The sequence below is a fragment of the Mus caroli genome, chromosome 1 (genome assembly GCF_900094665.2).
Source record: "Mus caroli chromosome 1, CAROLI_EIJ_v1.1, whole genome shotgun sequence".
NCBI classification, from domain to species: domain Eukaryota; kingdom Metazoa; phylum Chordata; class Mammalia; order Rodentia; family Muridae; genus Mus; species Mus caroli.
In genome coordinates, this window is record NC_034570.1 from 20937822 (window position 1) to 20952240 (window position 14419).

Here is a 14419-nt window from a genome sequence, read left to right on the forward strand (position 1 = left end):
TATCTTTTGAGTAGGAGGGTGTTTCCACCACTATATCTACTCCCACAGGGTCCTTCTCTTCCCCATTTCAAGGTGAGCTCTGAGATCACTTTAAAAGCCATGGAACTAGAAAATGACCATCCTCCTCTGCTAGTTTGATGGAACTGTAAGCACTCTATATTTCTAAAATAGCAACAAGAATAAAACCCAAATTATATAAACCCATAAGTAAAGTAACCATGGAATACTAGTAGTTCAAATATCCCATTACCTATATTTCATATTTAATTGGAAACAAAAATATATGCTCCTGCATAGGGATAAATAAATATCAGTATATCTTACAAAAGCTCACTGAACTTCAGAGGTTAAATCCCTTTTCTGAATGTCGAATTACTGCTCTCACCCTGTTTATTAGCACCAGTGTATTACCGTGCAAATAAAGTGAACAAAAAGAACCCAGGAGAAAAGGCTCTGTTGAGAACCAGCTCTCTTGATGCTAAGCCTTGAGTCCAGAAGGTTAAAGTCACTCCTGGGATGAGTGAGGGAGTACTGATGCACAGAAGAAAGGCAGAGAGAGGTTACCTTTCCTCCTCCAGCTGCACAAGTCGATATAAAATGGCATTGGTACTTTCTAAGTGAATATGATATTTCTAGAATTTTCTTCATGTATATATCGCTCATCCTCTTACATTCAAGCTGAAAACCAGCTAATCTGCCAGTGCATTATCACAAGTTCTTATCAGTGTTGTGGTAAAAGTACTTAATGTCTGCTCTTTTTGGGTCTTTAAAGAATATTATATAGTTTTACAAACTATATTAATGTTGAATTGTGCCACAATGTATGTGTGTGTTTGTGTGTGTGAATACACTTCAAAACAGAAGTATATTTTAATACACAAATTTACATGGTAATTTAAATGACTTATGACTAAATTTCAACAGAATTTCACAAAAATGGCACACCTTGACATTTAGGTAAATTATTTCCACCTACTCAGGTTATTGACTTATTGCAATAAATTGTAAAAATGTGTTCAGTCATTGAAAACAGCAACCCAATTACAATATTATTCAGTAAAAGTTATTCAATGATTCTATGAAAGTCATTAGAAAGTCTTTTAAATATAATAGATAGGAAAAGTACCAGAGTGGTATGTGTGTGTGTGTGTGTGTATATATATATATATATATATATATATATATATATGCATTCATCTATCTCTTGGCAGTCTGAAAAACCCAAGGCTAATTAGTATCCATTGAGAAGAGATTACCCAATATCTGCTTTAGCTATGTACACATAAATGCTATATAGGTTTTAAATATATACACATATTTGTCCATACATGTTTGTAAACATCATTCAATGATGAATTTCTCTAAAGAATATTTGAACATATTTTATTTTTTAATTACATGTTTATCTGTTTTGTGTTTATTTTCAGTTACCAAATATTTCAATAAAATAATAAACTACTCCACTATGTAAAGTATGACACTATATGATCTTTTATCAAATTACTATATTACTCAATGTACACAGCACAATGCTAGAAAACATTAAACAGCATATTGGACATATATATATATATATATATATATATATATATATATATATATGTGTGTGTGTGTGTATGTATATATGTGTGTGTATGTATATATATATATGTATATGTATATATATATGTGTATGTATATATATATATAGTTTGTGAACCACAAAACATTACAAGGTGTTTGGCAGCTTAATTAAATCATGATACTGGAATCAGAAAATTAATGCTTCTTAGCTAATTTACATTGTCTTTACTGTAATACATTGCAGTTTTGTGACTCTGTTACATAATTTCAGATGCTACTTCTATATAGGACAAGAAATTATTAGTTTGTTATTTTAGAGGCTTTTCCATTGGCTGAAAATTAGTCCACATGCTTTACAATATTTATAGATTCTAAAAGATTATATTAGAGAGGCTCTTCATAAGAATTTTGTTGAGATCACATTTTCAATTTATCATGAAAGTTTTATATACGGTTGTTTATTTTACAATAAAATTTAAAAATTTATGAATTATAAAGTACCTTTGAGAAATAGGAATAATAAAGTAATTTAATGGACATCATTTTCATCCTTTTTTGTAGTTTTCTTCCTAATATTTGGTACCAGATATACTGTCATATTTCTACTTATTAAAAACCAAAGAGAATATAAAATATATATAATATACAAAAGTTATCACCAGGTTTTGAAATAAACATCTGTAAATACTCATATGATTTAAGTTGCATTATATATAAAATAATCATTTAAAGTATAAGAAATAAGTGAATTCACTGTGGAAACAAGTGAATATGACAACACTGACATTCATAAAAATAAATCCTAAACCATTTTGAGGACTTATATGAGTGTTTACAGATTCACCATCATTTAGTACAGATCAGCGATTATCAACTGGAGGTAGGTAGCTCTGCTCATGGGAACATTGGTTGATATCTGCAGACAGTTTGGGTTTTATCAGTCTATAAAGAAATGAAGGGCTATTGGCATCAAATGGGTAGAAGCCAAGAATGTTGGTAGGAACTCAAAAGAGCAGCGTGGTTCTCTTGGAACAAAGCACAAAGTGCTGGTGCTTAATCAACAGAGGTTGAGAACCCTGGAGTAGAACAGAGACCTGAAATTCAGCTGGCACAATAACTATATAACCAAATGCTACTCCCTAACTTTCCCAGTTTACTTTAAGAATATTCCACATGTTTCTTCTCTGATGTGGGGGAGTAGACAAACAAACAAATGAAAAACCTGCCAAATAAAAAGTAATGTTAAATCAAAAAAAAAAAAAGTGGGAAAAGCCCAGTGTGATTCTGTATTAGGGAATCTGAAGGAAAGAAAACTACATGGATAATGAAAATAACTCATTTGTAATACTAAGGCATTTCCTCCATGATACAAATAAGCCTGGGTCTCCGCTTCCATATATTTTGTAGAGGGCGTACTAGGCAAGACATCCCTACTTGTTCCAAGTTCATCATTGAAATAACACCAAGATTAGAGGTCTCGTAGCATGACATGGGAGATATTGATTTGTGAGCAAATTTAAGGAGAATTTATTATTTTAGATAGATGTTTATATTATTTCAAATACTTCTGAATTTTAAACCAGTTAAAATTTTAGTTTTCATTTTTATTGTTTTCATGAGATATCATATTAAAAATAGCATTTACCAATACACTGAACAGAAAAGAAACAGCATATGAAAGAAAATCCTATTTCCTATAATTATGCAGTTATCTGACATTTTAAAATAATGAAGCTGATCTCTTGTATTTATAAAATTTAAAAAATACTGCGAATTTAACAAACTGAAGTATAACAATGTTATACTTCTTTTGTGAGCAATATTCAATCAAAATTTAGAAAGACAAATATTTTATGTACATGCGGTTAAAAGAGAGACTTGCAACTATTTATATTCTTACACATGGTATCAGAAGATATTTAGGAAATCAAAAAGCTGTCCAATGAGATTTTACTCAATTTTCTTCACATGTGACACAGGGAGAAAGAATTTAGCCATTTCACACATGGGAGAGATTAGGATCCTCTCACAGATGTTCTATATTCCTGTCAATGGCTTAATCATCCTCCTCTGATAGAGGATGAAGACTTCCTTATGTCACCCTTACAGTTTGTTTAACTGGCAACTGGAAAGTAAGCTGCAAATGGAAGTTGGTGGATAGCACTCTGGAGACCAATCGGATTCCCACCTGAGAATATGTTTGCCATTAGACACTATTCTTGTCATGGTAAATGATGTTGACGCAAAGTACTTATCATAAGATAAATTTATATGTCAATTGTCTCAGACCCCTCTATTGATAGTTTTAATTGATGAGAGTAGGGAACTGGACTCTAAATCATCATGTAAACCCTGTGGTTAGGCTTCCTGGTTACGAATTCTCCCAGAAGACCTATTCTATTCCTAGCCAAATAAGGGTACACAGCATAATGTTTGAGATCTGTGGGTGTCACTATTGTACTATGACACTCCAAGTTTCTGCCTCTCTGTGTCTTCCTTTTATTTGTTCAGCTCATGTTGTACTATGTGTTAGGCCTACAACACCTGACTTTAGACTTTGTCATTTTTATCATTCCATAACAGGTTTACATGTTTTTTTCCCCTCTTTGAACCATATTATTTTCATCCCATATTCTTTCTGGGTTAACACAGTCCTAACTGATGCCTGCCAACTTTCAGTAGCAATTATTGCCCTTTTGTTAATAATTGTATCTTCCTTCCCTGCATAGTCTTAGTTTAACTATGCTTTCATCTGTTGATTTTCTGCTTCACAATTCTGACACAAAGGTTTCTCTCACCTCATTACATCCTTCCCACAATGCCTCCTTCTATTTCCTTCCCTTCTCTTTCCCCGAGGATCATTTGTTGCTTGTTTGTATTGTTTGTTTATTATTTGTTTGCTTTTGGGATTTTTTTTAAGCCGTCATAACATAAAATTGTTCACTGAAAAAATTTTGAGCTCACAATTCAGGAGTGCTGAGTATATTCATGCTGCGGCCAAGCAGATCACAGGATGTGAACATCTGAAGCCTTTCAGCCATTTAAATAACAGCTACCTCCCAAATGCTTTATGATTATTACACTTGCCTGCTTATAAATTGACATGATTTCTGATCATTCTTCAAGGTCCCTCAGTCTTATTTTTATCAAGTGCAGAACCAGTTATCTCTGGAAATAGAGACCCCTAGAAAATATTTAGGCATGACTTGAAGGTCACAGGGTCTACTACAGTAATAACACCTTTCTCTAGAACATCTTCTTTTCAAAATCTTCTGCAAAGACTCTACATATGAACCTAGTATCAGCTTCTGCTGCACTCATATACCCTATAGTCACCCATCTATCAAGTGATGGGACACAACCTAAATGCTTTGCTTTGGGACTGATTCAAATAAAATTCCCATTGATTTGAGAAGATAAAATAAATACAATGAGATGTGGTACATCATTAAATAATACATTTTTTTGATGCAACATATATTTCACCTGAACCAGCTCCCTCTGTGGCATTTAAAGAATCACTCCAAGGTCGTTTATGAAGTAAAACGACAGATCATTTTTAGGTTCTACTACACTTTTTTTTTTTGTCTTTCTGATAGGCCAGATGAATGGTAGGATTGCTGACTGACAAACTATTTCAATCATGGAATGATTACATGTTATATTCTATTATACTTAAAATTTTAACTTTTTCTCATATATGCACATGGATATTTTTACCACCTAAAAATGCAAGAAAAAAACTGAAATTTTATACTCTTTGAAATACATACACACCTTTCAACCATATTTGCAGCAGGGAGATAGTCACTTATCTAACACCCTGACTGCTCAGAAAGCAAAAATGATCACATACAGAGCAAATTATCACAGTTGAGAAGAATTACACTTATACACTCTAATGAAAACACCTATATGCAGTTCATAGGAAAAAAACAAATTGTTCCAAATGCGTAGCATGACACAATTCAAAACATCCACAGTCGTAGTTGCTGCTAACACTACCTGGACAGAGGGCAGTGTTATTGCAAACCCTTGATTCTCTTAATGGGCCGCTGCAGTGTGTCCCGTAAGGTGATACACAAGTTCTGGTTCGCACCTGCGACCCTTGACCACAAGTAACTGAGCATGCGCTCCACTGGGACCACTCTTCCACACCAGATTCACCTGCATGCAAGACAACAAATAAACATGAAATACCGTCTTGATTATTCATCTCCTAAGCATTTTACCAATCTGACAACATGGCATGCATGAATAATTCAAATGTAAATCTATAGCAGTGCATCCAAAGGTACAAAACAGTTCAGAGGAGGATGAATTTAGAGGGATGTATACAATTCCAATACAAAGACTGTTTGTCATGACCTTGTTAGCCAAACGTTCTTTGCAAAGTCCACTTTCACTGTGAAGGACGAAATTGTCTTCAGTAAAAATAATTGTTGAAGGAGTTTTCTTTAAGCCTATCAAGCATAATGTATTTGATGCCAAAAGAGCCAGAATGTGTTTCTAAGCATATGCTGTGGCTTTGGTGAGGAGGGATATATTGATATACTCTTGTCGTAAAATGTACTTTCTATTGCTAAAGACTGAGTGCATCTGAACTACTGTGTATGTAGACAAATTATTCCAAATGAATTTCCTATTTTTCAACCTATAATACCTACTTACTTTATGGTAATTTATTAATATCTCTCTACTCATCACTTCACATCTGATCTAAAGAAGTGATATTTTTCTACTCCAAGTGAATGAAAGTTTATCATTTCTATTAACTGAACATAGGAACTAAAGTTTATTCCAAAACTCCCTAAGAAGCCAATTAATGTCGGGTTTCATAAACTTTCTGGTGCTTGGCATCACACTGAAATCATGCCTAGTTTTCTAATCTAAAATCCACTTAAAAAGAGATAGGAATCATCAATTTTTAAAGCTGCTAGGATGGTCTTCTAATATTCTGGCATCATTTCCAGGTTGTGCTTTAAAACCTGACTTGAAAATTTGCCATTGCTTTGCACCAAATTCCAGTAGAGCCACATCTGGTTAGTAGTGTGTATTTAAGTTAAGCATGCATATGGGTGTTCAAATATTTTACAGGGAAGGGGTCTCTCAGCACTTTGTACCACTAATTATACAAAGAAAGGAACAGTATATCTCTACATCGTGTATTCCAGAGACAGAAATGACAGTTCCCTTGTCTGTCTTGTTTCGGAGGGTTATTCAGTGATTTTTAACATGCATTAAGTGCTCACCAACACACCTGATCTACAAACTGGTGTTCTAGATCAAACATTCGGTCAGATAGTCTTCAAAGATAAATCTGCTCTAAAAAGGAGCCCATTGCTAGAATGCCTACTGGATACAAATGTTGATTTTATAATCTGATATCTTATTTTTTTTGAACTTTCAGAACAGCCAGTTTGCAGAGAAAAACTGTTCCATTGGAATTCTTTTAGCAGAATCATGAGGAATACGTTCTTGTACTGGACTAATATTGTGAATGCAGAGGCATAGATAAATCATTTCATGCCTGGTTATCTATCAGAAGGGCACATGTGGGTAATCTGGATGATAGCTCAAATTAATCTGGACTTCTTTTAAATATTGACACTAGTGTTTAGCATGGACATACAGTAATAGATCACTCTTGATTACTTCAGTATTTTTACCTTTACAAATTTCTATATAACTTATTTCAGAATTACCTACTTGGATGTCTGTGTAAATAGTGTTTGAAGTTACATCTCATAATTTTCCCTATTACATTGAATAATATTCTAGCAAAATAAAAGTCATGTTTGTGACCCCAATAGTATGACAATTGTTAAAACTATCTATACCTATTTGTATATATATACATATATATATATATATATATATATATATAAGCATACTTAATAATGGAAACTTAAGCTTAAGATTAGGGGAAATGTCTATTTAATGACATGTCAACCTCCTTGCAATGTGACTGAGTATAAATGTCATGGCTATATGTTATTAATTACAAGCCAGGAAATTGAGAACAATGTGAATTCTGTAGTTGAAATGACAAAGGTTATGAATAAAATTAGTTATATTTTCCACAAACATGGTTTTTCTTTCTTTCTTGCACTGTCACTTTTAAAAATAAAAATGACATTTTTAAAAAACTAAACTTAGCAGTGGATTAATTCCAAGGCCCAACTTAACCATGTACAGGTGCTTGTTGTCTCTGCATCTGTGATTCTGCATGACGCTGAACACAGTTAGCAATGGGGCCAGGTCATGAGAGCCATAATGAGTGCCAAAGGCTAGCCTCCCTCACAGTTCATGTTGAAGATGAAAAATTCAATAAAATTAAGCATATAAGAATTCATTTTTATTTCATATATAAGAATCAAAATTTGCCATTAAAAATGGTCTAACCATCAACTTGATCTTGTTGTATATCAAATGATATTTTCTCTGCAATTTTTATATTATTTTCTCTTTTCCTAAGGTGTGAGCATTATCTAGTAAAGCACACTGAGTTGTGTTAGAAATAGTTAATTTACTTTATAAGAGAGGTATTTTAATGTCACTGAAAGGGTAAAGTATAAACTGAGCCAACTTTTCAGTCTGTGTGTCTTTGGAGATAGTGCAAGCTGATCTCGTCCATGTATAATTTAAAAGATGTGCCAAAGGTCATGTAGAAAACTTCTCTATAGAAGGCCACATTAAGGCTCTTTATTCTGAAGCAAAGAAGAGAAGGAAACCAGAACACTGTTGTGGTCAACTCTATATTGCCTCTGGGGCCTAGAAAAACTCCATTTATTTATTTATTTATTTTTTTGAAACTCCTTAGCAATTTACCTTCCTCAAAAGCTACTAGTAAAAATCAAGTGAGATCATGTGGGATGGAAAATTTAACATTATGAACAAGATATTAATGTAATTTTTGCTAGTATGTTGAAGTCATGAAATTAGAAACACATTTAATGTTATATTCCTATATTAGATCACATATTATATATTCCCAATACAGACAGGTTTTCTCATGTAATAACTGGTTACTTTTCCAAATCTGTTTATAAATTCACTTCATGCCTATGTTGGTAAAAAGTAAGAACCATTAAAATGTCTTATTCCAGCTTACTGGAGTTTAGCTTCGGTGTATCCCTAAAATAGACATATTTATTATATTATTTCATTTTCCTTAACTATACACATAGGTGTGCAATTTAGGTTTTTATTCTACTTTATTTTATTATGTATGAGATGGTTTGACTGCATGTGTGATGGGTACTATGCTCCTGCAGCGCCAATGCCAACAGATGCCAGAAGGGTGTTGGATGCTGTAGAGCTAGAGTTTACAGATGTTGGTGAATTCTAGGAACTTAATATGGGGTCTCTGCAGGAGCAGTGATAGCTCTTAACTAGTGAACTCCAAACTTATCTTAGGCTGTTATAGCAACTAGCTAATGTTTAGGCTTGCCTCAGTTACTAGCACTAGTAAGAATACTCTAGTTATCTTGGTAAAAGAATACTACTTCATAAAAATATCATTTCAAACGACCCACTCACTTTGTCTCTGTGTAGTAAAGCGTATTTTAAAGTGAAAACAGTTACTGATTGTATTGAATGTAGAAGCCACTTCACTTATTTGAGTATAAATAATGTGTGGTAACTTCTGATTTCTTTATCCCTGATTAATATAACATATTATGTCATCTTATAATTTTATTATTGAACTTTTTTCCATTGTAGCATTTTTTGTCCTCCAATTATGCTTAGCAAAATTTCATGACTGTTTACATGCAATACTAATAACTTGATTTGAGAAACAGACAAGTTCTATAAATAATACTTCATTTTATAAAATGTTATTATTTGATACTTCCATTAATTTAGTCTATGTGAACATCAAAAGAAACTTAATATTTAAGAAAAGATCTCGTTTTAGCTTTATAAGTGCTTAATATTCAACTATGAATCTTAAAAAAAATACTTAGTGTAATACATCTCCTTTCTTAGTTCAGCATGATAATTTTATACTGAAGTCAGTACAATGCACTCTTTATGTTTTCATATATAATACATTAATATGAATTTATGAACCATATTTTTCATAAATTCAGGCATCAATCAAGAGTTTTAGAACTTGAATTTTGTATACCCTTTCTGTATTGTTAGCAACATGTATAAGTACTTTTAAAGTTGGCCACAAATCTATTTGTTCAATGTGTTCTTTACTTACCAAGTCACTTGTTAGTGACAAAAAAATACACTGTGTAGGAAAAAAAATGACTGGAAAATCAGAAATAAATGTAAAAACTGTGATTACCAATTCCTCTTTTAACAAAACAACATTCTTTGCTATTTAAAGTTGTTAACATATTTGGGCAGAAAAATTTTCACAAACATTAAAAAGCTGTATTTAAACAAATGTTGGATTAAATTGCATGATACTAAATCCCAAACTAATGTTACTAGATCACTGGACATTTAAACCTATAGTTCTTATTTCAATCCCCCTTGATGACAAGTTTTAGGAATTACAGTAAACCAATATTTGCTATGTCTTCTGTCTGTATAAAAGAAGGGCCCTCTTCTCATATGGCACATATGTCCTCATAGGGGGATGGATGCCTAAGGGACTGAGTAGTCAGCCCAGTTTTATCTCTCCCTTGAGAGCTGGAGTCCCTGAATCTCTGCTTACTGCTTCAATATTTCTTCTTGGTCTCAGACAAGAACACATTTAGAAATTTGGAAATTCATTTGAACCCGGAAATACATTTTGGATTTGGATAAGCAACTGCTTACAACACAATTCTCCCCTTAAATAAGGCTATCCCAAAAGCAACCCAAAAAGAAAGGTTTTTTTTTTTTTTTTTTTTTTCATTTCTGGATATGGCCCTAACAGATGATGTTTCCAAAATTTAATTGTGCTCACAGAAACTGAGTTATAATTAATATATTAAATGATATCTCTCATCTATTACTAAGAATGCAACTCAGTATCAATATTTGAATTTCTAAGCAGTCAGTTCAGGTCCAGTGTTCTAAACCAACACTACCACAAGACATGAACTGAAGAAAACATCCATTCTTTTGGAGAATTTAGTTAAAATCAGTCTGAATATCATGCTACATATCTGGCCATATACTTATGGTTTCCTTCTAACACTCAAATCAACAAGAATGGAATGAATACCATTTTGTAAAAACACATATAAACTCAGTTTTCAGTTTTGAAAAAGAAATAAAAATGTTGCACATGTTTGCAATACAGCTTTAAACATCAACTGAGAGAGGAGCCATGCCATGTCACTGGGCAGAATTCCGGACCACTTACTATGAGCATCTAAATTAGACACACTGTAATTTGTCAAACTCTATAGATTATTAAAGCATAAATCCTGCATTTACATGTCTATTCATGTATATTTAGAAAATTTAAAAAATATGTCACATAAAATATATTTCAGTTACATTCAAATTTATTGAGAGGTTTGAATATATAATGATTGATGTTGTACTGAAGAATTTTATAAACCAGAGAGTCAGTTTGGTTGATATTTAATTAGATGGTCTATTTACTATTTATCTTCTGCAAAAAATTTATTTTCAAATCATATATTATAAATAGTCTAACTTCTATATGTTTTAACAATCAAGCAATATTTATAGATAATATGACATTTGGAAGAATATTTAATATATCAAATTATGTTATGTTAAATTTCATCATCTGAGTCCTATTTAAATTATAGTTCTTGAAAATTCCAAATCAAATAATTCTTGAAAATGTAACTTTATTGCTTTCCTTTAAAATTGTAATGATACGATTTAGTGGTTAATTAACATAAGGAAATAATACATAAATTCTAAAGTATCCCATACCAAAAAGCAAAGTAAGTCTTACACATTTTTTGCATAATTTTCATTCACAGCTACTTTATTTATGGACTTTAACTGGTGACAAAAAATGGCTCAAAAAAAATCAGCTTCAAAAACTGACGAATGTGCAGCAAAGGATCATGAAAACATGCAGTGGTTTCATTAAATTAACAACAATAAATAGAAAAATATAACTAACGTATTACCAGTTTGTGCCATAAATTTAGCAGCATCAGCTTGTTCCTGAGGGACCCTTTTCTCATGGACAGATCGAGGTCGCTGACTTTTAATTGTATGATCTCCCATCATTCCAAATTCTAAAGACAGAATAAAGGTATATGAAAGCCTGCGTGTAGACATTTCTCACAAATTACATCACTGTCCCATGCAATATGTTCCTACCCAGACCTACAAGTTATGGATAAATACCCAAGTCTCACTTTTCTACGCTGATCTCTTGGAATATGGCTACACTTAATCTAGGAAACCTGCTAGCATGAACAGCTTTCAAGAAACAATAATAACAGTCCGTAAATAATACAGCCAATGTAAATTCAACTCAAGTAACAGAATTTATTTTACTCCTCTGTGGTAATATTCTGAAGCCTTAAATCTGAAGAAAAAAATTACAACCATGCTGGTAACTGTTGTTACTGAGGGAATCCTGAATGGGTGTCTGCTGCCTATGGCTAAATACTTTTCACTCCCACAAGATTTTCAGCACCTTCAAAAGGAATGGACAGCTCTGTAATCTGATTTTCTATAGTACGTGTTCAGAGAATGGATGATTTTTGTTTTTCATCCAAAGATGAGGCAGTCTTGGTGTGCCTCAAGGCTCACAAAAAATTGGTAGCCATAGTAATTTTGATTCTTACCTTCACTGATTTAACTAATTCCTCAACTTCCCTAACTACATGTAAAGCAATGTTTTCTTTTTAAAATTCTATTAAAAAGGGTGTAGGGTTTTTTGTTGTTATTTGATTGTTCCATAAAGAAGCTACTCATAAAGACAAAAATTATCTGTGTCTAGCAGATAATTAGAAAGAAAGCATGGAATCTAAAATTCAGTGCAGTGTGTTTCAAAAAAAAATAAATGTGCTTAAAGAAATTGTGTTATGAAGACTCCTGGTAAGTGCTGTGCCTGCTGAACTGTTATAGTGAAATGATCTAGTAAAAACAAAGTCTAGCATATTGAAGATTTGATAGCTCTAATTCCTAACAGTCAGGTAGGGAAAGAATATTGTTAGCAAGAATGATATTATGATGCCATCTCTTACATGAAGAATGTTACTCATCTCTTCATGCTCAATACTCAAAAGTTGAGAATGAAATTTTGACCAATAGTTTGATTACTTAGCCTTTTTCTCATCAAATTTTAAATGTAATTATGCTAAAACAAAATATCTGCAATATATTTTGAAGGTGTCCATTCTACAGAATAGGCTATCATGCTGTCTGTCCAATAAAAATTCCACACAATTATGTCTCAGGACAAACCAACTCTAAGGAAATTCTTTCTAGATAGTTCACTATAGAGTTCGCATCCTGAGATGTCTGCGTGATCTCAATGTGTATCTCCTTTTCTTAATTTGTACAATACCAAAGAATAGAAAGTGGAAATATTTATAAAATATCATTATACTTGAGAAAATAAAATCCATCCCCATTTTTATTCCTGTCAATATCATTTCATTCATTTCTGTGTAAACTATGTGCTGTGCAAACCATTTCTACCTGAGCTTATAAGAAGTGTCTAATTACTACTATATTACTATTTAGAAAATATTAACTGTAGTTATTCACCAGTATATATTAAAAACTATTATGCAATTGTAATATCACTGTATCTCCAATAGTAAACAATATTAGTGACTATGTTTTATTCACATTATATACCATCTTTGCACATAAAACTATAACTTAACTGGCATGTTCTGCAAGATTTTAATCACTTTCAATGTTTACATCTGAGTATATCTTTTACAGTACAGTTAGGGACTCTCAGGCTCATTCTAATATAGTGTGATACAATAATGCAATGGATGAAAGAAAATGTTTATCCCATGTATACAAATTTAAGTTACAAAGTAATGATAGGACCAATTTGATGGGAGACCATTCTTAATCTTAGTGGCAGCATGACATTAATCTGTAATCTATCTGTAATCTACTGCAATGTTAAAGAAAGTATGATTCTGAAATTTATGGTTGTCAGTTCACTACTGGGATAAGTTAAAAATAAGCACATTAAATTTCTAATGATTTCTCCAGTATCACCATAAGTTAAACCATTATTTTTAAAATAGAATTTAGGCTATTATTTTATATTGCTAGCCAAGAGATTTCTATATGTCAAAATATTTATATTATAAATGATACTTTAATATTCAACTTTAGTGACTACCTACCATCAATTTTATATCTATCTGAGTAATGATGCCTCGTTCTTAGTTGTAAAATCTAAGAAAAAATCCATCAAATATTTATACATTTAATTATATCATATAAAAGCTTAAAGTGAAAGTGTTGATTATTGTGGTAATATAATTTAACTAGAAAATTTGTAAAGATCATAGTTATGTTATGGTTTTTGTTTTGTAACAGATTCAAATCCAGGATCTTAATATAAGCTCTCTACCACTGAACTACATCTTAAGTCCAAAATGACAATTAATATATGGCCCTGTTGTAGACAAATTACTTACAGTATGCAAGAAATACCACTGATTTCCTTTCTTAGAAGGCAAATAAACACTTTAGTGGCATTTAAAAATATTCCAGACATATATATCCAGATTAAATTTATCATGGAAACGTAAACATACTGGTATCTAACCAAGAAAGTTCCTATGCCATGTCTGTAATCTAACCTGCTAGAAAATACGAATCTTTTTTTGTCTTAGGTTTTTTTTTTTTTTTTTTTTTTTTTGATTTCTTATTTTGTTTTAATTAATTAATTAGGTTTTTTATGTTGAATGTTGAGCCCTTGGATAGAGAA

The 14419-nt window shown here is 32.0% G+C and overlaps 1 protein-coding gene across 4 annotated transcripts in view; it reads right to left on the bottom strand.

Moving 5' to 3' along the window:
• The window catches only part of Adgrb3 (adhesion G protein-coupled receptor B3), a 724234-nt gene that overhangs the window by 456962 nt on the left and 252853 nt on the right, over positions 1–14419 (bottom strand). For 3 of the 4 annotated variants that reach the window (XM_021163961.2, XM_029468423.1, XM_029468446.1), the window contains exons 3-4: positions 11628–11738; positions 5569–5730 (exon numbers count right to left, since the gene is read on the bottom strand). In XM_021163961.2, coding sequence (XP_021019620.1) covers positions 5569–5730; positions 11628–11738 — 273 coding nt within the window. Of the gene's footprint in view, positions 1–5568; positions 5731–11627; positions 11739–14419 lie in introns of those variants that run through there. The other variant, XM_029468466.1, reaches the window with a different exon arrangement.